This window comes from Argiope bruennichi, chromosome 4 (genome assembly GCF_947563725.1).
Source record: "Argiope bruennichi chromosome 4, qqArgBrue1.1, whole genome shotgun sequence".
Classification (NCBI taxonomy): Eukaryota; Metazoa; Arthropoda; class Arachnida; order Araneae; family Araneidae; genus Argiope; species Argiope bruennichi.
The window spans coordinates 62,253,104-62,278,620 of NC_079154.1; the positions used below are offsets into that span (position 1 = coordinate 62,253,104).

Here is a 25,517-nt window from a genome sequence, read left to right on the forward strand (position 1 = left end):
TTCAATTTCCAAATGCAAAAATTTATAATTCTGGAAAGATTTTTTTCTAAAATAGATATAAAATGCATTTTTCTTGAAAGAGAGTAGCAGGTGGGGAAAGGGCTGAGCTTGCTAGAGGCAAAAGCTTAACTTCAAACTATTCAGGTTATTTATTTTGTTATGTACTATAATAAATAGCTCAAACATATTGCTTTATAATTAAATAACCAATAGATATTTTGAAATGCTATATTGTACATAATTCTTGTTTCATGAGCTCATTTCTTTTTTACGTAAAAAATGGGTTATGATTAAATAGAGGCAACTTTGATTATTAAACTCGTATGATGGTCTCAGACTTTATCATGATAATAAAGATGCAAGTGAAATTGAAATTCATGAAATTTTTAATCCAAAATTGTGAAATTTTATTCTAATGCTGTTGTTTTTATTTTCGATAGCCTAAGTTACAACTTCTGCCACATTATATGCAAAACTTGACTGCTATAGCAGAGCTAGGGTCTCTCTTACTTTGACATTATCATAATAGCACAAGATATAGAACAATATTTCCACAATGCATCCAATATCATGAAGATATCATAACAATACTACACGGCATCTTGTACTAATAGGGTAAAATTAAGCAAGTTCTTTTCTGCATATATTTTTATGGTATATTCAACAACCAGGATGCAGAATTTAACAAAATGTGCATTTTCTTACAAAAATCTGTATTCTAACCAACTAGCATGTCCCCCCCCCTTTATTTTAAATGAACCACATAATTTTACGGTAAAATATAGGAAATAAGTATGAAAAGTTAATAAATAATGATGCTTAAATAATTAACATTAAATACTTAGAAGTTTTTAATTTAATTATATCTGGTTAAATAGCATATTATCAGAAAAATTTTATAAGAAAGGACATCAGCTGTGGAGGTAAATTTTAATTCTGTATTTAATTTAATACTATTTAAATATAAATTTATGTCACAAAATGCAACAGAATAAGACAAATTTTTGATGTATAATCACAAATAATAAAAAGGAAGTATTCAACAAGCAAAAATTTTAATACAAAATCTATGATGTAATAATATGAATAAAGCATCAATATATGGCAAAGAATATAATAAGATATCTAATTAGGATAAAATTACATAATTAATTAAAGTTAATATAACAAGAATAATTTTTAAAATGACAAATGTTGATCATCTACAATGAAAAGGATTTATACAAAATTATTTTCCATTTAACTTTTCTACAACGTCTAAAAAGAATTCCATACTGCAAAGACTTTTAAAATAAAGTTATGAATCATAATATTAAAGTTAATAAGACTCAAATAAAGTTATAAATAACTCTAAAATAATTTAAATTGCAGAATTTTGCTGATTTTAAAAGTTTTGTAATTTCTAACATTTTTATAAGAGGTTGACAAACAAATGTATAAAATCTATCACTTCATCCATATTCATTATTGAATGAAGGCCAATAATGAATATTTATAATAAATATCTACATAATTTAATAATAAATATTCCATTTTTATTATTAAATTTAAGAATAAACTTTTCTAAACTAGAAAAAAAAATTAAGTAAGTAGATTTTAAATTTTAACATTGGTAAGATCAAATCTTTACATATTTTTTTAATTTTAAAGCACTGGAAATATAAAATTTTGAATTTCTATTTTTCTTATAATCAATACTCACAAAGAAAATATTTAATAAACAATATAAAAATTTGCTTGGCTTTTTTTCTCTATAGATTTATTCTGCAAAGCAAGTGTAAGATATAAATGAAAAATAACTAGTCATAACAATTTTGCAAACAAATTAACAAAATATTTATTATTAACTATATTATGTACACTGCACATAATTTTTCCCAGCTTTTCCAACAATGTTTATAATTTATGAATAAATATAATATGTACAGTAAATAATAATTAACAAATATATAACAATAACATGTTAAAAATGGAATCTACAACAATTATTTCATTACTATAAGGTTTAGGTAACAATCATTTTGGAATGTTTTCAGAATAAACTTGCAAAAAAAAAAATAAAAAAAATGGGGTTATAAAAATTCTGATTTATTCAAATTTAAAAAATAAGAATTAAGTGAACACCAATAAATTGCATATATATATATATATATATATATATATATATATATATATATATATATATATATATACTTTGCTTACATTGCTCCCCTCGCTCATCTTCAATTGCCTCTTCTAGAGACTGCCACACTAACCATGTGCTATAAATAGATTGGGAAAAAAACTAATTTCCAGAAAATTTAGAAAATGAAATCTGGATCAGGGATCAATTATCTATTTTGAACATTGTGCAGGATAATATTTCAATTTAAAAAAGAAGCCAGTTTTTAATACATTTTAAGTAAGAAATATCTCATGAATAAGACCAAAAAGACAATCCATGCAAATTTTATTTCAAAAGATAAATTGCATTCAAGAGATAAATACAAATACATTTTTGAGAATATGAATTAAACTATCTATACCTTTTAACATATCACATCTTAGTGAAACTGGATTTTCAAACATGTTTTTAATTAAAATTGAATATAGAAGACATAATGACGACTTCAACTTGATTAGTGTATTAAATAAAAAATTAAGAATCCGATATATTGAAATTGGCTTTAAAAAAAAAGCTCATTTATCACAATAATCATCAATAAGGAAATCTTAATACTTTCTATCACAAATTATTACCCACTATTTACTTACATTATGAAGTATAATTACATTTTATCATAATGTAAGGTTTCGGTCACAAATATGATTGAACATTATAAGCTCAGAATGTTTCGATTATAAGCTCTCCATATTTTATTCACTGATTTTCAATCAGAATGGCATATATTTTTGATTCTCTTTTATGTGTTAAATTAAAACTTCTGTATTGGAAAGTGAAGGGAGTAGCTGAAATTAAATGGCACAATAGTTTTACAACTAAGCTCATTTATTTAAAGAACTAAGGTTTCAATTTATTTAGAACTTCATATAATCTATCAATATATTTCATAAAACTGAACAAGTAATAAAAGGTTTATTGGGTTTGTGTTGGTAATTCAAAAAAATTATACTTCTACAAAACTACTATACCTCTTAAAAAAATATCCCCACTACAAGATTTCAGATTATAAACAGAAAATAATGTGACAAAAATTGTTATTGCAAGTTTATGTTTCTCTTATACAAAAAACTTTAAAATTCTACCTCTAAATAAATGATTCTACCTCTAAAAATCTCCATTGCAATAGCAAATCTCAGAATAAATTATTTTTCAAATTTAAATCTATCATCCCAATAAAATGATCTAGCTATAAAATTTATTAATGCATTTAGTAAAAATACTAAAATAAACTAGTGAAATTTTTACCCATTGATGCAATCTAAGGTTTGCACAGAAATACTCTGTTAAAAATATTATATGAAAAAAAATTGACATTAAAATAATTGTATATAAATGTTAAGAATTTTTTTATCTAAAATTTATTACCTTTTACATGCAATTGGGCTAAAATGAAGCCTTATTAAAGGACATAAATCAAGATTTTTAAAACCTTTCATACTTTATGAACTCGGGTTCCTTTTAATTACGTTAGAAATTTGCAGTAACCGAAATTTTTTTCTCTAATTTAGAACAGAAAATTTCAATCTAAAATTTGCCGTTATTTCAGGGGGAAAAAAAAGAGAAAATATAAATTTGGAAAAAGTTCTTTAATAAAAAATAGGGAAGCTAATTTCTTTTCTCTTTCATTTTGTATAAAAAGAATATGTACCAAGCACCAGGAGAAAAACCGATCAATGAAATTAATTTAAATATATATATACATAGAAATGGTTTCATATGTTAATATATTTTGTTCTCATAACTCTATTGTAACAAGCTTTAATTAGGATACAAGTTCATGTTCAACAAGCATATTGGTGAAGAATTCAAAACATTACTATAGAAATAAAATGTAAATTCTAAAAAAAAAGAAGATGTCTTAAAAATATTCAGAAAATAAAAAAGAAGTTTTCCATCAGTAAGCTTAACATTAGAATTAAAATTTGGGTTGCATTAAAAAACAATAAAAATTCTTGAATTAGACACTACAAATCTAGAGATATAATTAAGAAACATATGAGAAATTAATGCAGTTCTTAAAGGACATATGTAAAGATTTAGAAACAACATATTACATATTCAATACAATTTTATAAAATCCTCATTATATATTATATTCTCAAAAAATATTTATTAATATTAAGCATTGAAAATACTTTCACAAAAACATTTAAACATATTTTTAAAAAAACACACATTAATCTACATTTTAACCACGAGAAATACTGATTCATTATAAATTGACAATATTTAAAAGTCAAAAAGAATCAAGATAAAACTATTTCACTGCAAGGCACTATAGGTAATATACAATATGAATTTATATGCTATTATTATTATTAAAAGTCTTAATTTTTATTGTAATTTGGTATTATTACCCTAATGGGGATATTGTTTCAATAAATAACCCTCAGAATGCCTATTAAATAAACTACTTATTTCATTCAATTCAGATTGCAACGAATCAATTGCATCTTCAATTTTTGATTCCAATTTAGCCTGTATCATTTCACTATTGTTGACTCTTGAACGAAGTTGACACAATTCCTTCATTTCTTCTTGCATAATCATCTCATTTGCTATGTGACTAGTTTCAGCTGCTATACCTTCTCTTTGCTTTTGATCTCTACCCCAAGTATCATATATTCCATATGCAACTTTTCCAGCTGATTTGCAAGCATCTAAAATTGCAGGATTGCTATCAATATATCCTTCAACAGAATCATAAATTTTATTAACAGTGGCAGAATTAGCATTTTTTGAAATGAATCGATCTAGACAGTTTATAGTTGCTGAAACAGGGTTCTCCTCATTGCCATTTTTTAAGTCAAGCCAAAGATCATCAATTTTTAATGTTTTAGATACAGTTTCCAATGTATCATTAAAAGTTACAGAATGGAAACATCGCACCATTTCTTCAATATCCCTATACTGTTCTAGACATTGAGATCTGATTCTGTATAATGATTTTGTAATTTCAGCATCATCTTCCATAATTTTTTTAAATTCTATATTACATGCATCAACATTAAAAGCTTGAGCCACAGATGTAATACCACTGGCAGCATCAGTTAGAAATGTGCCCAGAGAAGCAAAAAAATCAATTGTGGAATTATTTGATTTTTTTAACATTCTAGAATTAACATTTAATTCTTTAAACATAATATTTGTTTTATTGAAATTTAATTGATCATCATGAATTTTTTTTAGGAGCTCTTGCAATTTGAAAATTGTATTTATTCTGTTGTTTCTCCAAAAAAGATACTTCTTATAAAAGCAATCCCATTTTTCTTCTTGTTTTTCAATCTGTAAATTCTGTTTTGGTTTAGTACCTGTTTTAACTGTTATGGGTAAGAATAAATCTTCATCTTTCCAAATTTTACTACTACTACTACAGGATACATTTTTTTCATGAACAATGTAGCTATCAGTATCAGAAGTTACAGATCTTGTTTCTGGATCATGAGACCTACAAAAATTAAAGAAAATCAGCAAATGGTACCAATAATAAATATTATTCATGCAAGCATATTTACAAAAGAGGTATCATAATAGTAAGAACAATAATAAAGTCGGTATTAACAAATAATAATTCCTACTTTTTTATTGCTAAACAGTTATTTTAAAAGGTAAAATTTTTGCAAAAAAAGCAATTACTAAAAAAATTTAATTTCTGCCCTGAAGTCAGCAAAATGTATAACTCAGTAACGAAATTTGTAGAATAGGCTAATTTGATCAACATCTAAGAGCAAAATAAATAAAATAACTGAAAATAAAATATTTAAACATTATGTAGATATTAAATTAATAAAAACTTTCTTAATCATACAAAAATTTACACTTTTCTTATATACAATCAATTGCTCTTTTGCTATCAATATCTACGTTACTACCCCAAGCTGAAATGATAGTTGTTTTACTTCAAATAAAATATGAGAATAGAAAAAATATAAAATTAAGAAACAAAAAAATTCTGTTCATAAAAAAAATTTGCATTTTTAACTCAAAAAATTAAAAAAAGAAAAAAAAAACTTTATTACAAAATGCTATTTTTTAATGAAGCTATAAAATATTATTTTTTAAAAAATCTTAATCTATAATTATGACAAAAATAAAATTTATTAAAAAAGTAATTCCTCTATAATTAATAGTTTGTTAATGTGAAAAAATGATAACTATAATATAAAGCTCTAAACTTTTCAACAGCAACAATGTATAACAACATAACACAAATTTTTAAGATCTCAATGATGACTGATAATCTCAATGATATTGGTATTATCCAAATATTTTAACTTGGTATAATTATTTGAATACTAAAATTAGTATAATAGGAACTCCTTTTAAAAAAAAAAAAAATTTAAAAGCAATAGAGAATTAAAAAAGGATATTACATTTAAAAAATACACAAAACGAAAGGATATGCAAGAACTGGAAGACAATAGCCAAACGAAGATAACACTGAAAATCTCAAAACGAAAGTAAGTGATAAAACTAATAATTCCTTATCAGAATATAACTCTGTAGTTTGTCATTTTTTAATAACCAGTTAATTTTAAATCAAACGAAATGTTTCAAAAATTTATAAAATCATAAATATAATATATAGAAATTAAAAAGTTTGCATCTTTGTCTAAATTATTACAAGATTGGATGGAGAGAGGATAAAGTTACATTTTCAACCATAATTTGTTATTAATTATTAAAATGATTGTTGAAAGTTAAAAAAGGAATCTGCTTAAAATTCAAGTAATTTACAAGAAAAAAGAAAGCGAAGTTGCAATACTATGATATTTAAAAGATAGATGAATTGTATATTTATGTTTCAAATAGAGCTATAATATCATGGGACTGGTTTCCATCAGAAAAATTCGTATGCACAGTAAACGCTAATTAAAATGAAATTTACATTTTTAAGAGATATATCAAATTAACTTTGCATGCTAATAAATTTGTCATTTAATGCAAATTTTGGATAAATTTGTTTTAAAATATGGTTTTAAATAAAATTTAAAATTTCTAAAAAAGTATCAAATCTTTTCGATAAATAATTTCACAAATATTTAAAGTTATATTTATTTTGAAAAAAACAGATTGTTAATGTTTTTTTAAAAATATAAACTTACCTTTTCTTTCAATTTAAATTATTAATAAACAATTTAAACTTTCAAAGATTTGATTTAACTTTAATACTACAAAAAATGTCGACAGAATTTTTTAAAGCCAGTCAAGTTTAGATTTTATTGTAATTAGATAAGTAACATTATTCCACATAAAAGCATTAGAACTGATAATTTAATTTTAAGTAATTCAATTTGATCATTAATTTCACTGATGGAATTTAAGTTCTTTTTTAAAAAGAATTCAGCTTCCAGAATTTAGAACAAATCATTATTTCCCACAGTAAAGAGATGTTTTATTTGTAGGGAAAAAAAAGGTACAGGGATACTAATAGCCAATAACATTCAATACCAAAGTATATAGAATGTTAGAAATTATTAGCTATATGACCACTGAATGACATAATAAATTTTTCTGCAGATTAAGATATAGAAACAATTAGTATTAAATAATTTTCATTTAAACAAAATTTTAATATAGAATGTTCATTACTATTTAAAATCAACTCTGCTAAAAAAATATATGTAATATTTAAACATATCGAGAAAAAAAAATCAGAGTTATGTAATTCGAAATAATGATGCTTGTAAAATTCATATCAGAATATAAAAATTCCATCTCTTTTAGTAATAATCATGTATTACCTCATCTGGCACTCTATAGGCCAAACAATTTAATCTAGAACTATTAAAACTTGATAGATATATATTTAGAAAAATAAAAAAATGCATTTTGGAATGATTTTTCAAAACTTAATTAAAAATTAAGCAAAATTTCGAAGTTTTCCCATCATAACTTTCAACATTATTACAGCACAAAAATTTTTACATCAACTTAAAATAAAAATAAAAATTACATTTTTAATTATATTAACTTAATATTCTTGAATTTTGGCAATGTCCAACAATAGATTACACTGTGGCTTTGAAATTCAAGCTGCTTTCACAGTTTCATCAATTGCATGATTTTTTTTTCATTGTTGAAAGTTAAAAAGGAATCTGCTTAAAATTCAAGTAGTTTACAAGAAAAAAGAAAGCAAAGTTGCAATACTATGATATTTAAAAGATAGATGAACTGTATATTTATGTTTCAAATAGAGCTATAATATCATGGGACTGGTTTCCATCAGAAAAATTCATATGCACAGTGAACAGAACACATGCAAGATAGTTAAAATAACACAGCTTAAATCTCAAACAATTTGATGGTATCATGGAAATGAAGTTATATTTAAACCATATGACCGTAATAAAATATCACCAAATTTTAAATAATTTATGTTTACATTTTTGATATGATTATTATACATGTTGCACAAGAATAAAATAATTATTTAAGATTAAAAGTCCTTAAGGATTATTTTAATATGTGTAGGTACCCCTCAAAAAGTTTTCTTTACATTTCGAGAAAATTAAAAACTTTTAAGGTGCTTATAAATGGCTATCAAATTTACGCACTTTTTATGATGTTGTACACTCAGTAAAATTACATGTAATTTTAGTCACATTAACAAAAGGGAAAATTTTTATAAGGATTAAAATTTAAAACCTTCACAATTATTCAATCTGACATTTTTTTTAAGTATATTTTAAACTTACAAATAGATATTTTCTTCATTTGTACAATTTTTTTCATGGTTTTGTCTTTTCTTGCGATTTTTCTTTACATCCATTTTCTTTCAAATTTGAACTTATCTACAAATAATAAAAAAGTGAACTGATTATAAACATAAATATAACTAATGAATATAGTACATTCAGTATATTTTATATCTATGTCCTTGAAGACAAGGGATATTTAATATAGTATGTTTAAAAAAAAAGCATTCATTTTTCAATGTCTTTAAATATATTTGGCACTTACTAAATTCAAAGTAAAAAAAAATAATAATCTGTAATTCACCCCCCCCCCCTGCCTTTTTTTTTTAAATTCTGGAATAGAAATAAATTAATTTTTAAACTATTAATCATACAAGAAAAAAAGGCTATTAAAATTTTAAATTTTAATTATTAAAATATACAAGATTCTTCAATAAATTCAGAAAAAAATGTTATTTTAAAATGTTAAGAGTGGATCAATAAATCATTTTTCAGTGCAAATGTTCCAGTAATTTTCTGTAAATTCCAAATACGAAACATACATCCAAATACAATCTTATACCATTCAAAAATTTATTTAAAATTAAAAAATTCAGTGTAAAACAATATAGATAATTTCTTCAATAATTCAAAAGGAGAAAGATGCATTAAAAAAAGCATAAAATGATTACATTAAAGGGACAAGAATTTATTTACAATATGCCTATCTACAAGGCACAGATTGAGGTTTTTTATTAAAAAATGCACAATGTATTGTTTACTAAAGACAGATTATTTTATCAAATGCCAAATAAAAACAATGCTGAATTCTAAAAAAAAATATGCATAACTATAAATAAATATGCATGACTATTTACTATACGTAAACTCGAGATTTTCGAGAAAGGTTTATAATTCTGGTAGATTATAAACTTCAAAAGATATTAAATAATTAGTATTAATACCAATTATTATCATAGTGCACTCGTATCTAATTTCTCAATAAAAAATAGTAAATATTTTCGAATTATAAAAAAATTACTATACAAATAAAAAAAAGTTAAAACATTTAATTTCTCCTAAACCAAGAAAAATATAGGAAATTTACAGTAAAAACTACAGGATAGGAGAAATTTTTTGAAATTTATTTAGCATTATAAAGAGATGAAAATTTCATACCTTGAAATATGCATCTAACTTTTCTTCAAGTCTTGCCAATAAAAAGGTGAACCTTTGTATTTATCATATGCCAGTTTAGGAAGGGAATTTTCCCTGTTTTTGTTATTATCGCAACACATGATCACATTTCCAGAGATTTTCCTTATCTACCTTTCCAGTTTCATTTCAAATGTGTTGCCTATGACGTCACTTCATAGAATTATATCAAAAATGTAATGATTCGGCTGTACAATAACCATTTTTAACCGAAGTCATATCTTCTATTCCTATTCCTAAATCTTTCAAATCGGATGAAAAATTAATTATTTATGTTTTTATTTCTAAATGTCTTATTTAAACCACCATTTTTTTTAAAAATTAATCATTAAAACATATTGATAAACGAAAATAACTTCTGATAAATTAGCAGAAGTAGTCTTCCCAAAACTTTCTCCTGTACTTTCTAATAGTGGTGTTACCACAGAGAACGACTTGCATGGCATTGGTGTGCAATACAATAATTGCAAAATATTAGCCTTTAGCGTGAATTTAACATTTTCATTAGATCTATTCTGTGGTGGTTGACAAATTTTTTGACGATTAATCCTTGACATGAGATTAATAGTGTCCAGAAATTGGATTTGTGTTTTAGTCGAATTTTGTCCAAAACAAAAGAACAAAAATTTGACACAAAACTACGCTTGCAATCACATATGAAACTTGGTATTTTTAAATCACTGCGTTTCTGAGTTATTGCAAAATAAAGAACAACCGACGGTCAAGCACTTATTGGATTTGGTACAAAATTTAATAGGTGTCTACTCTGTAGATGTTAACTCTGTGTACCAAATTTTATTCATCTAGCCTTCTTTTATTTGTAGTTATGTTGTTAACTTATATTCGAATAAACAGACAGACAGACTTCCCTGAATGGATTTTGTTCAAAATTTGATGGAAATCTACAAATTTGGTTTAAAGACGATTATCCCAAATATCATCCATCTAGTGCGAAGCGTTTTCTAATTATCTTTGTCACAAGCAGACAGATGGAAATATTCGCATTTCCCCAAAATTTGTTTTTTGTACTCAGGGAGGCCCGCAACATGGAGATCCATTAAAATCTGGACTACGAATTTTTTTGGATAATTACACTACTTTTTCAATACTTCGTGTACGGAAAAGTAAAAAATAATTAAAAATAGAGAAATAGTTGTACAGAAATGAATATATACCATACATAAATAAATTTATATCACTGATAAGACTTTTTTTAGGGGAGGGGTATATGGTGTACAAATTTCAGTGGAGTGATTTACTCTGTAGTTATGGCGGGAAAAATTAAAGTCTCTTATCTGCTATTTCACCTTCTTTAGAGGATTATTGATACTCTTTAACAGCAAAATAATCTTTCTGCGCGCTAAGAAACGTGTATACAAAACAAAACGTGTCTTTTGAATCCACTAAAGCGTATGGAATCGTATATATATATATATATATATATATATATATATATATATATATATATATATTCTACAAATTCCGCCAATTAATCGTAATAACGCAGCGCGTTTAATCGCTTGTTCAGCAGCTTGCTTGCTGTCTAATTCCTCCAATTCCCCAATTGTTGAGAGGGATTACGGCTCATTGGGGCTGCAGGCCCCACCATCCGTAAATCTAAAAATGGTTAACTTTGGAGTGATATGAAACTGACCTTAGTAATTACAGTGCATCATACATGGTTTATTTTAATTTGGAAGTATTGTTTTCTTGTGTGTGGGGGAAAAAAAGGGTTATGTATTATTTTTCTGCAATTAAAATTGCAAGGGCACAGCGAGGTCTGCGTTTGTTGCAGGTGTAGTTTATATCATATGTCGGTAGGTTACTTAGGCTGGGGTTGTCTATATTTATGATGTTTCCATAGAAGTTTTGGGCTTGTTTGAGGATGAATTGTTTGATTGGGGGGATGTTCAGAGCTTTAATGATAACCTCCAATTCCCCTGGTTTTGAGTGTTGGCTTTTTTATAGTCTTCCCACAGAAAGTGATGTCACTTACAGGAAGTGGCGTAATCTTGGGAAAGTTCCAGAACTTTCTCCAAGCTTCAAGCAAATACTGGTCTCGGAAACATAATGTTTAAACCATCTGGAGTCTTCTAGAAGATTCCTTTCGTCGCCAAGGTCGGCATGTCAGGGATACGTTTTATCACTTCGTAATAATATATATATATATATATATATATATATATATATATATATATATATATATATATATATATATATATATATATACATATAAACATAATGTTTTAAGTAGAATTATGGCCAAAGACAGAGAAGACACTTTGAATTTTTAATCCATCCCGGTAGGCATGATTTATGTACAAGCAGAAGCGACGAGCACGTCAACACAGAACGACACAAGAGCGAAATGTGGAAAAGCTAATGCAAGATTTATCCCTGTGATTATATACTGTCAAATTTTGATAAGGATTTCTTTACACGTGTCGATTTGGTAAGGGAATTATAGGGATCTTTTAAATGAATGTCTTGGTTCGACAATGTTTTTTCCGTTCACTCTGAGTGCGGGAACTTGTCGATGTCAGCAATTTCACAGAGCTTCCGTTGCATTAATTAAATTTAAAAAAGGTGGAATTGGGATCAGCAAATAAGAGAACATTTTAGAATGAAAATATCTTACACACACACAATTCACACAATCATTACACACACACACACACACACACACACACACACACACACACACACACACACACACACACACACACACACATATATATATATATATATATATATATATATATATATATATTAAGAATAAGTGTCTAAATTTACATATCTGTTAAGTGTTCTAACAAACAGATTAATAATCTTTATGCTACTTTAAAAAAAAAATTATCCACTGGAAGGAAACTTGCTTCATTATAACCATAATAGTTTTAAAAATCAATAATTTTATTAAATAATTTGTAATATTTATCAAACTAGTTTGAATAAATATTAAGAGGTTTTTACTTTTTTTTTTTTTTTGTAATTAATGTTTGTCCAAATATTGTTCCAATTAGACCAAACCAACTGTCAAAATTAATTGGTCAAAACATTACGACTATTATCTGAATAAAACAACAAAAAAAGGTCATTAAAAATAGAAAATATTAAAAAAAACAAAAAACTAATGCTTAGTGATTTTACATTAGTGAGAAACACAGGAAGAACGAGATAAGATACAGTGAATAAAATAGATACAGTGTCTCCCAAAACTAGAGATGCATAATCCACGATTTTTTGAATAACAAATAATATTGCTATTGTTATTTTTAAATATGCGTTCCTAATATCTGTTATTTGAATCATATTATTAATTAAAAATTATTACTTAATATTAAATATAAAATTTATTAATTTTAATTAATACTTAATTTACTAATTTAATTAACGTGTGATTGAATTAATTTATCTGTTTCAGCTAACTTCTTAAATTTTATTTTTTATCTCAAAACTATTAATTTAATTTATTTATTAGAGTGAACCATTTTCTGGAAAAGATGAGTTAAAAATATATGTCATTTCTTTAAAATGTTTACTTTAGTCCTATATTCAACCAATAGATGGCGCCAGCAGTAAACAGAGTACATGTAATCAAAATCAATCATGTCATGAGGAATTAAAAATGATCTGTATGGAATAGCGCTTCATCAAATACGAATATCCGTCACTCCTGTAAAGTGGAGAGGTGACTTCGCACTTTCCAGTTAAGCCTCGCACTTTCCGGTGAAATCACCGCTCCGATAAATTTCAGTGATATGCAATTCAATGATACGATACGATAATTCCAATAACCGGTCCATTCACTTTTCAATCCAATCACAGATTTCTTTCGAGAGTTTCCATTGGACAGATCGTATCGATTGTTACTTTCCAGTAAAGTCACCGCTCGTACAAATTTCAGTGATATCGTATCGATTGTTGGGATGACGAATATTTTCAGAGCGGTTATTACGTAACCAATATCAAAAAGTCACAAATACAAGTGATCAATACTTTTCAAAGAGGGGTGCGATTCAAATCCTTCATACGATCTTACTGAAGATTACAGGTTTCGATTACAGGTTTTGGATCACGATAGAAACTAACAATCAATACGATATCACTGAAATTTGCCGGAGCGGTGACGATACGATCTGTCCAATGGAAGCTCTCGAAAGAAATCTGTGATTGGATTGCAAAGTGAACGGACCGGTTATTGGAATTATCGTATCGTATCATTGAATTGCATATCACTGAAATTTATCGGAGCGGTGATTCACCGGAAAGTGCGAGGCTTCACTGGAAAGTGAAGCCTCGCACTTTCGGAAAGTCACCGATCCACTTTACGGGAGTGACCGATATTCGTATTTGATGATGCACTATTCCATATAGATCATTTTTAATTGCTCGTGACATGATTGACTTTGATTACATGTACTCTGTTTACTGCTGGCGCCATCTATTGGTTGAATATAGGACTAAAGTAAACATTTTAAAGAAATGACATATATTTTTAGCTCATCTTTTCCAGAAAATGGTTCACTCTAATAAATAAATTAAATTAATAGTTTTGAGAAAAAAAATAAAATTTAAGAAGTAAGCTGAAACAGATAAATTAATTCAATCACACGTTAATTAAATTAGTAAATTAAGTATTAATTAAAATTAATAAATTTTATATTTAATATTAAGTAATAATTTTTAATTAATAATATGATTCAAATAACAGATATTTGGAACGCATATTTAAAAATAACAATAGCAATATTATTTGTTATTCAAAAAATCGTGGATTATGCATCTCTAGTTTTGGGAGACACTGTATCTATTTTATTCACTGTATCTTATCTCGTTCTTCCTGTGTTTCTCACTAATGTAAAATCACTAAGCATTAGTTTTTTGTTTTTTTTAATATTTTCTATTTTTAATGACCTTTTTTTGTTGTTTTATTCAGATAATAGTCGTAATGTTTTAACCAATTAATTTTGACAGTTGGTTTGGTCTAATTGGAACAATATTTGGGCAAACATTAATTACAAAAAAAAATTAATAAATAAATAAAAACCTCTTAATATTTATTCAAACTAGTTTGATAAATATTACAAATTATTTAATAAAATTATTGATTTTTAAAACTATTATGGTTATAATGAAGCAAGTTTCCTTCCAGTGGATAATTTTTTTTTTAAAAGTAGCATAAAGATTATTAATCTGTTTGTTAGAACACTTAACAGATATGTAAATTTAGACACTTATTCTTAATATATATATATATATATATATATATATATATGTGTGTGTGTGTGTGTGTGTGTGTAATGATATTTTAAAATCTAATTTAAACATAATTAATTTCCTAATTTTTTTAGCTTAATTTAGCCGTATTAACTCCATTCTAAAATGTTCTCTTATTTCCTGAAAAAAATCGAACCGAGAGGGTGGTAACGAAAGGACACCCAATGAAGTTAACTCAATGTAATAAGAGATTTATACATAAAGAATTTGAGAAAAATCTACATTTGAGTGCTGTGAAGAATTTTACAAAAATTACCAAAATGTTTACTTCTTTAATTTCACTTGTTCTGTTACTGCAAAAAATGGAAAGTTCTTCCTGAAATCATTGTAAGAAACCAGACTGTCAAACGAATTAGAATCATGTCTCATTTGCAAGTGAAAGAAAATTTAATATTTTAGGCTCTGATGAACCTACTGCTCGTTTCAGTACCTTGAGACGACCACTTTTCGATGATTTTATCTCATTCAAGGGAGAGACGCGGAAGGATGAGATCATTTCCGGAATTCGTCATTCTTTGACCTTGATTTCCATTCTATTATATACTTTTTTTTCACGTGTATTTGAGTATCCTATTATTTTAATTCAGTCCGCGGGTAATCCGAGTTTATTTTATTGTTAAATGTAAACATCTCCTCCTTTCACCCCTATTTTGACGAATTATACCCGTCCTAAAGCATGCGCAGAAGCGCGAAGGGTTTTAGAATTTGTTAGCAAATAATATTATTGTATGGAGAAGAAAAAACGAGGAAACAATCTAAAGAATTTGAATTTAATTGGAACAGTAAAGCATGGTAATGTTTTTGAGTGAGGCTGCATATCACCATCAGAATTAGTAATTTTATATTCATTGATGCAATAATTAATCATGATACTTATTTAGATATTTTTAAAGGCAATTTAAAATTATCAGCCCAAAATTTGAGTAATGGGAAATATTTTTTTAACAGGATAACGGTTCAAAGTATATTGCTCAAAAAATTTACCTGATGCTCTATAATTGTCCATGAAGTCTAAAAACACCACTTCAATTGCCTGATCCAAACTCAATGTAACATATTTGGAGAAAACTGGAAGTTAGAGCAAAAACATACAACATTGGGGCGAAAACCGAATTAAAAATATTGAAGAAAGAAAAAGAAAAGAATAACAAAAAAAAAAAAAAAACTTTGTAACTCTATACTTAGACGTTTCAAAGTTATGAATGCCCCAAAGTTATGAATGCCGCAGGATATTTTACTATTTACTGATTGGTCAAACCATAACAATATTTATTAAATAGAGATTTCCCTAAAACACCTAAAGAAGTTTGGTAGATAATTCTTTGTTACTTTTCCTTTATAGATTAAAATAAAATGCTTTTGTAATATTTAAGAAAGTTTTTTTATCTAAGAAACAGCTATAGATATTAAAAATTTCTCATTTTGAAATACTAATTTTTAATAAGGTATAGAATAGTATTTCATTAAAATTCATACGAATATTTTCGGAAGCTAATGTTCTAGAACTTATGCATTGTGAATGTGAGAAAATTTTTTTTTGGTTTAATTATTCATAAGTGGTGATGAAAATGACCGTACGAATGAATGGAAAATGATGATACGAGTTAGAAAACTAAATTCCTGAAATGGGATATTATACATTTATTAGGCTTTTGTTTTAGTACTTTGAAGTGTATTACCTAAAAAAAGTTAATTACATTGTTTGAAGGCAAATAAGCTACAAAAAAGTTTTTATTTTTTTCATTAACCACTTCTCCATTAGTACAGTAAAAAAAATGTACAAATGGCTACAATGCAGTAATGATTTAAATTGCACAATCTTGTAACTCAAATCTGAATTAAAATGGCTTATTATTAATTGCAAAAAAAAGTATGAAGAGCAAAAAAAAAAAAAAAAAAGGTTTAGGATACTTCCTTTATACTACAAAAAGGCTCAAAACATTTACCTCACTACTAACAATTCGTTTCTTTTTTTAAGTCTGCTCAAAATTTTTTTTTCAGGCAGATGGATTATTATTATTATTTGCTTGCATTAATATTCACTAGAAGAAACATCTGCCCACAAACAAAGAACTCTATATTTTTATCTAGTTTCTACCTAATTTATTTTCTTCTTTTTGTCAATCAATTATTCAGCACAAAAAACCAATATTCTTAGAAAAAATGCAAATCAATTTTAAGCTACTAATACAATTTTAGATTTGCGTTCCAAGCTAACTGACGATTTAAATGACAATTAATGAGACTGTAAAACAATCCTCATAATTTTGAAAGCACTTTACTTTCAATACTTCGAGAAAATGAATATTTACTGCAAATAATAAATTTAACCAATTTTGTTTTAAAAGGTGTGATTTTTTTTTTTTTTTTTTTTTTTTTGCCTTTTTTAGAAATATATGAACCGGTAGAAATAGAAAAGAGAATAATGTACTTCCACCCATGGTTAGAAAGGACTGATTGATTTATGGCTATGAACTTTAAAAACGTGGAAATACATCTGACTTCCTCCAAGTGACATGTTTTAATGTCATACGTATCGAGATTCATTTATGTTGTAGTTTTGGATTATTGGTCGACTAACTGAAACTATCAATGGCAAAAAAACTAATAGGCGTTTTGTGCCTTCTCCAATTTATTTTCACCAATCAGGAATCATATTTCCACGTTTGTGACGGTTCGTATTTGAATTAATTTTTTTTCTTGAAATTCAGCTTTAAAAAATTAACTAATATCATTTAAAAAAATTATATAATTTTATATACTTTTTTTCATTTGATGATTTTTATGATATCATTTTTTAAAAATTTAATATAATTTAATATATTTTTATCTCATTTGATAATTTTTTAAAGTTATTCTCTTTTTAAAACAGAATTCTGTAGAATCATAGTTCGGACGTTGATTTAAAAAAAAACAATTTCATTTCTGAAAAGGAATATTATAATAGTATCAGCGTTTCCAACGATTAATTAACGTAATTAATTAAGCGTCACGTAATTAGCGTTTAATTAATTGAGATGATTAATAAAAAAAATCAGTTTAACTAATCAATTATCGTAATTTTTAATTTAAATACAAACATCTTCATTATTCAGAATTTTTTTGGGGGTTTTAATTACAAGGTTTTGTTTATAAATATTGCAGAATTCAGAATTTTCGATAGCCTGTTTTACGGTTTCTAAGAAATTGTTCTTGTAGCATTCAATTTATTTTGAATGATAAGTAATCAACCTTCATATTCATCTTATCAACATTAATATTTTATTTTTTAAATAAGTTAACTATATATATATATATATGTGTGTGTGTGTGTGTGTGTGTGTGTGTGTGTGTGTGTGTGTGTGTGTGTGTGTGTGTAACAGTTTTCGGAATCCTGTCGGCTCTTTAATATGTAAGCATTATTTTATGTGAAGCAGATTGCAGTTTGAAGACAGTGAAGAGACTTTTTACATTTTTAAATTCTTTTTAATCCATCGGGAAAGCATAATTATTTAAGGTGGGTTCATACGAGGCTTATTATTGCGCGCAATAGAAGGTCACGTCTACTTCAGGAAAATCACGTGACTGCAACGGGACAATGGCAAATGGTTGTCCCGTCGGGACAACTATTAGCCATTGTCCCATCAACGTTGTCTCAACTGTTCACACGGGGACAATAGAGGGACAACAGTAGAGAGACAACGATTGCGCGCAGTAAAAAGCCTCGTGTGAACCCACCTTCACAAGCAAAGACGCGGACAATTCACGTCCGCCACAGCGCAGCACAAAAGCGGAAGTGGGGAAGAAGGGCCGAAATAAATTATCCCTCGCCTTATATAACCTGAGATTTTGATAGGGAAAATATTTATTTACAGTGCTAATATATTAATAAGATTCAGATAGGGATTTCTGACGCATGTCAATCACATGTAAGGGAAACACGGGGATCTTTTAAGAAAGAATATGCTTACTGGACATTTTTTACCCCTTCACGCAGAGCGTGTGAAAGTATCGGCATTTAGCCGATTCAGCAATTTTATAAAACTTCTCTTGAATTAATTAAGTAGAGACGGTGAAATTGGATCACGAAATAATAAGAGAATGAACTTATTATGGGCTAGATTAAGATAAAACTTTGAAAATTAATTAAATTGAAATTAAGTGTTTAAAATATCATTACACACACACACAAATATATATATATATATATATATATATATATATATATATATATATATATATATATATATATATATATATATATATATATATATATATATATATATATATATATATATATTTACGTTTAGCTAACAGTCATTTAAGTTTCGCGTACAAAAAAAAATAATGTTTTTTAATTTTCAATTGTCATTGCTAAAAAGAAATTGCTACAAATTTCAACCTCACAAAATATTTAAATTATAAAAAAATTAATCCATTTAATTATCACAGCGATGCGATGGCAATAATTATCCTGATCTTTGTCAATGACTTTAAACATTTTTTTAGAAAAAGAGTCAATGCCAACATTGTTAAATTGAGAAGTTGTTTAAAACCGAGAATCTCAAGTTTCGAAATAAAACTAAGCCTAAATTTAATTTAAGAATCTTTTTATTTTGTCAGAAAGCTTTAATTGTATAAGAAATATAAATATGCTTAGAGATAATGATATTCTGTAATGATATTTAAAAAAGAGACTTTTCTTAGCAGAAAATAAATAACTTTTATGATTGAATTTTTAAATGAACGCAATTTTCCGTTATTATAACGAATAATTTTGGTGTAATTCCTCTATGCATGAGTATTCTTATACGTATGTATTTCCTTATGTATGAATATTTTTCTATATATGAGTATTTTAATGCTTACTTTCATTTTCTTATATAAGAAGTATCTAAACAGAAAATATTTTAAACATAAAAAAACACGAATTCGGATTTTTGATGAATCTTCACATTTTAGATCTAAGTCTGGGAAACTCATATTTTGTAATTATGTCTGTCTGTGAACACAATAACTTTGGACATTTAGTTCAAATGCGTAATTTTTGATATGTGGTCTTTACACCGAATTCGTCGAATTCTGCCACGCTTTGAACGGAATCCATTAGCAAGAAGTTTGTCTGTCTGTTTTTTCGAATGGAAATGAGCACAATAACTAGAAAATCTTAAGTTTTACATGGATAATATTTCATGCACAGTTTTGGCATCTAATGTAGAGATCAGTATCAAAATTTGAGGGGGGGGGGGGAATGGATCTTAGTCACTGATAAAGAGTAGAATATCTGTCGATCTGTTTTATCCTATTCAAATTCATTGAGGTGTTTATCATATATTAGTTTGTACATTTGCATGTATTCTAAGAAAATAATTCAAAAACAGAAATGACTTAAATAAACAAAATTTTATATGTGATCTTGTTATAATAATTGTAGCTCTATGTCAGATTTTGTTTTCAATCGGTCAAACAAAAAGTGTCAAAAATGCATACTAATTATGCTAGTAGTACAAAACGTTCATGTGCGGGATGTTCAAATTAGAACTATGAGCACTCATGTTGTTAACGGTCTTGTTTTCACAGGACTCACAGTTTTTATTCGGTGGCAGGTAGTAATGCCTTTATCTTTATCCTTATTTTTACTTCTAATAAAGACTAATGTGTGTTTCTGCGTGTCGGAATTTTACAGGCTAAACCATTTGACCTAGAGATACTAAACATGATGAATATATACTTTGAAGGATGAAAATGCGCAATTCGAAGCAAGTTTTTTGAACTTTTAATTAGAATATTATTTAATTAAAATTTTAACAGCATTTTTACATTTTCCCTCGACAACTTTCAAAAATATTACAATACAAAAATAATTTTTACAACATTTTGAAATAAAAAAAAAAACTTATTTTTGCAATGATACCAGTTTCTTTACCATATAAAATTCTTTTATCTATACTTATAATAAAGCTCAATGCATGTGTGTGTGTTGGTGCTCTACAGGCCAGGCCGTTTGACCTACAGTTACCAAATTTGGTGCATGAATACCTTGGAGGTCGGAAATGTGCACCTGGGGTTCTTTTTTTTTTGAATTTTTAATTAGAATTTCAATTATTAATTAAAAACTAACTTTCCCGCCAAAAGAACTTCATTTCTGCACCGCCAAATGTGTGAGGCTTCAGGTTTTTTCCCCACGCTAATGAGGTTAGGCGTAACATTTTTCGACCGATTATTTCAAACGATTCTGTTTATTTTCTTAATGTTTGATGCATTTAAAACTAAGCATTGTTAATTAATCAAATCTTTCAGATTCATTCTGAAGTACTTTTGAATTAAAATAAAACAGAATAAAGGAAATTAAAAAATTTTAACCTGCATAGAGTTACCCCAACTGGCGTAGAAAAATTCACGCATTTGCATTACCATAACTGGCATTGAAAATTTACGCATGCGCATTGTGTTCTGATTGTTTACATTTCAACGGAAGCGGACTCGATTTAAATTATTTTTAGATTAGTTGTATGCTTTTATAATTAAATTGTATTTATGTTAGTTCATCGTTTTTTAAGTATTTTTTTAACCTGTTTTCGACCAATTATTTTAAACGATTCTGTTTATTTTCTTAGTATTTGATGCATTTAAAATTAAACGTTGTTAATTAATATACCTACTCAAGATGAATCTGAGAAAATTTTGTAGACAAATTCTGGAGATATTACATAAATTAAGAAAGATATTCTTTAGTGCCCATAAGGTTTAAATGCTCAGTGACTCTGTTTTCAGTAATCATATTATAAAAAAAATGCTTTGTTTCAGTACAAAATATTATTATATTAATTGCAGATTAATCATTTCCACTTCAATTTAAGGCATAAATTCTACGGGAGCTACAGAAAATTAGAGAGATACATATTACGTTACGACTGAAGGTCTTTATACTATTATGAGTGAATTATATTATCAAAATTTGATGTTTTAAAATATTTTGATGAAGAAGCTATTTAAGTAGGAATTAAATAAAATATTTAATTGTTAAAATTTTAACGAGCATTAAGATTGGCGAACCGGCTGGTCGCCATAGGCGGCTAGAATTTAATAAATGTAAAAATATTTTAAGCATATTTTACCAGAATACAAGGAAACAAAAAATTTCAGAACGAATATTGAAAGTCTTACGAGTGATGAAACAAAAACATAATTATTCTGAAAGAAAGCCAAAGCTATTGATAAAAGTAAAAATATTGCTTGCTTTCCTGAAATTTTCTTTGCCTATAATGGTTTATATTTAAAAAAAAGAAAGTGAATTTTAATATCTTGCACATTTCATTATTTTTTCTTTAATATCGATAGTAACTGGAACTGCAAAACAAAAAAATATATAAATATCTACAGCTTTTATAGTGATTTTTATCAATAGCTTTGACTTTCTTTCAGAATAATTATGTTTTTGTTTCAACACTCGTAAGACTTTTAATATTCGTTCTGAAATTTTTTGTTTCCTTGTATTCTGGTAAAATATGCTTAAAATATTTTTACATTTATTAAATTCTAGTCGCCTATGGCGACCAGCTGGTTCACCAATCTTAATGTTCGTTAAAATTTTAACAATTAAATATTTTATTTAATTCCTACGTTAATAGCTTCTTCATCAAAATATTTTAAAACATCAAATTTTGATAATATAATTCACTCATAATATTATAAAGACCTTCAGTCGTAACGTAATATGTATCTCTCTAATTTTCTGTTAGCTCCCGTAGAATTTATGCCTTAAATTGAAGTGGAAATGATTAATCTGCAATTAATATAATAATATTTTGTACTGAAACAAAGCATTTTTTTTAATAATATGATTACTGAAAACAGAGTCACTGAGCATTTAAATCTTATGGGCACTAAAGAATATCTTTCTTAATTTATGTAACATCTCAAGAATTTGTCTACAGCAGAAAGAAGCAGTGAAATTATTTTACTATTGGCAGAAAGAAAAATATCAAATTTTACATTGCTTTATGTTAGAAATTAGGTTATATTGTTAAAAGGCTAGAAAAAACAAAATGTATCCCTTATTTACAAATTTTAAGGAAGCTGATAGAAAGAATGTAATACATAATACAATGAACAAAATGGCGCGTAAGGTTTCTAAAATAGTATAAATTATATACCTACAAAAAGGAGAAGCTTAAAAATATTTTACTGAAGAAGCTATAAGACCAAGTTCGATAAAATATTCAATTGAGAATTTTAGCGATCAATAATACCTACGAGCCTGCTGGTCGCCAAAGGCAGCTAGTTTAATTTTAAAGATGAATGTGTAGGTAGTGGTGCTCAACAGATCAGGCTGTTTGTCCCACAGCTACCAAATCTAACGCACTTATTCCTTGGAAAGTGGGAATGTACACTTCGTGGCGATTTTTATATGAAATTTTAATTAATTTAAAGTGAAATTTTTAAGTTTTTCCGTGATAATTTTCGAAACTACTATTGCACAATAACGAATTTTACATCTTTTTTAAAATTAAAAAAAATTGTCTTTTTAATTATGCCAATTTAAAAATCATACAAATTTTTTCTGAATTTTGGAAATTTTTAAAAATATATTTTTATCAATAGATCATATTGCTGTCCTTAAATTCAAATTGTTTAATTGTTCCATTAACTATTAAATCACACGATTTTTTTCCATTATTGGAGGCTAAAGAAGAAGGAAATGAGTAGTTTACGAGACGAATAAAAAAAAAATGAATTTGCAATACTGCAAAATTTAGAAAATAGTTGAACCATTCATTTACAATTTTAATAGCACTATGATTTTATGGGACTCTTTTCATTAGAAAGATTTACGCACACAATAAGTAGAGCGACAATAAGTAGTAAGACAATTAAAATAATACAGCTGTAATGACAGATAATTTAACGGATTCATAAAGACGGAGTTATTATATCCAAGCGATTCAATTGGAATGAAGTATAATCGATATCTCCAGGGAATCATATTGAATATACAAGAAAGTTTGGGAGGAACCATTCTTGCTGATTTACCTTTCATCTTCGTATGTCAAATAGATTATTGTTTTCATAGAAGTTATAATTGTTTAAAGATAAGGTTCCTTAAATACAAACATCTAAGTAGTTAGTGAATAATTTTTTAAAACAATGTAAAAATATTAATTAATAAATTATTAATTTGTGCAATTACTTTTCAAATTTAACAAAAAAATTATATCTGAAATACACAATTCACAGTCTGTTAAAAATTTATGATTGCAATTTGTGTAAAAATCTATTTTTAGACGCTGAAAATCGAATACAAGAATTTTCCGTGGATGTTTCAGATTGCGATGCCAGTGAAACATGTGTCGTTCCAATCGGAATGATATTATACATTAAAACAAATTTCGGTAAGTTAACTTTTTTAATTATAATTTTTTACTATTATTTTAAATGGAATAATATAATGTTAATGTTTTCTATAGCGAAATGCCAGAGGAAATTTTATTGTACGCTCGAAGATGCTAAAATCCTTTTTTTTAATATCTCTTTAACATCTTTCATTATCAATTACCAGCTTAACATAACTTCTATTGAAAATCGACCTACTGCTAAATTCTGAAAGTATTATCAAAATGTTGACGTATAGCCGAAGCACTTAGATTTTTCTGTTAGCGTCCTGGAGTAGGGGTAGTGTGTCTTTTCCGTGATCTAGGCGTTTCGGGTTCGAGTCCTGGTTCGGGCTTGGTTGTTCTACACTCTGTTTTCTGTTTGTGAGGTGTGTGAAAGAACCCCTTCCCCGTAAAAAAGGGTTGTGCAAGCGAAGTGTGAGTGTCATCTTCATATGAACTCGAAGTCCGATTTACTCCTTCGGGCGCTCAGGGGTCTTTACCCTCAGAAACTATTGCACCCATCTTTCCGTGATAAAGCAGATATGACATCATCATCATCACGTAGATTTTCTGATTGTGTATTTCAGGAAGGGATCAACAAAGGAGTTCTCACAGAGAATTCATATTTAAATTTGCTTATTCAAATTCAACGACAAATTAAAAGCGCCGACGCAAACTGGAACAAAAATAAGATAAAAGTTTTGCATTTTACAAATCAGATGAGAAATTTCTGGTATTAATAACCTTTTAATTCGGGTTATTTTTTTAATCGCAGAATATGGTATTGGAATTTATTGCCGCAAGAGCCAAACTGGCTATGCTTGGCTG

General features: G+C 26.9%; 1 protein-coding gene across 1 annotated transcript; it reads right to left on the reverse strand.

Annotated features, from left to right (window-relative positions):
• Nucleotides 1-2,160: 2,160 nt before the first annotated feature.
• On the reverse strand, nucleotides 2,161-10,220 carry LOC129966786 (uncharacterized). The gene is made up of 3 exons (XM_056081349.1): nucleotides 10,021-10,220; nucleotides 8,863-8,958; nucleotides 2,161-5,612 (listed from the first exon to the last, which is right to left on the reverse strand). Exons 2-3 carry the CDS (start codon nucleotides 8,934-8,936, stop codon nucleotides 4,523-4,525), a joined length of 1,164 nt encoding a protein of 387 aa, XP_055937324.1. The 5' UTR covers nucleotides 8,937-8,958; nucleotides 10,021-10,220; the 3' UTR covers nucleotides 2,161-4,522.
• Nucleotides 10,221-25,517: the final 15,297 nt, after the last annotated feature.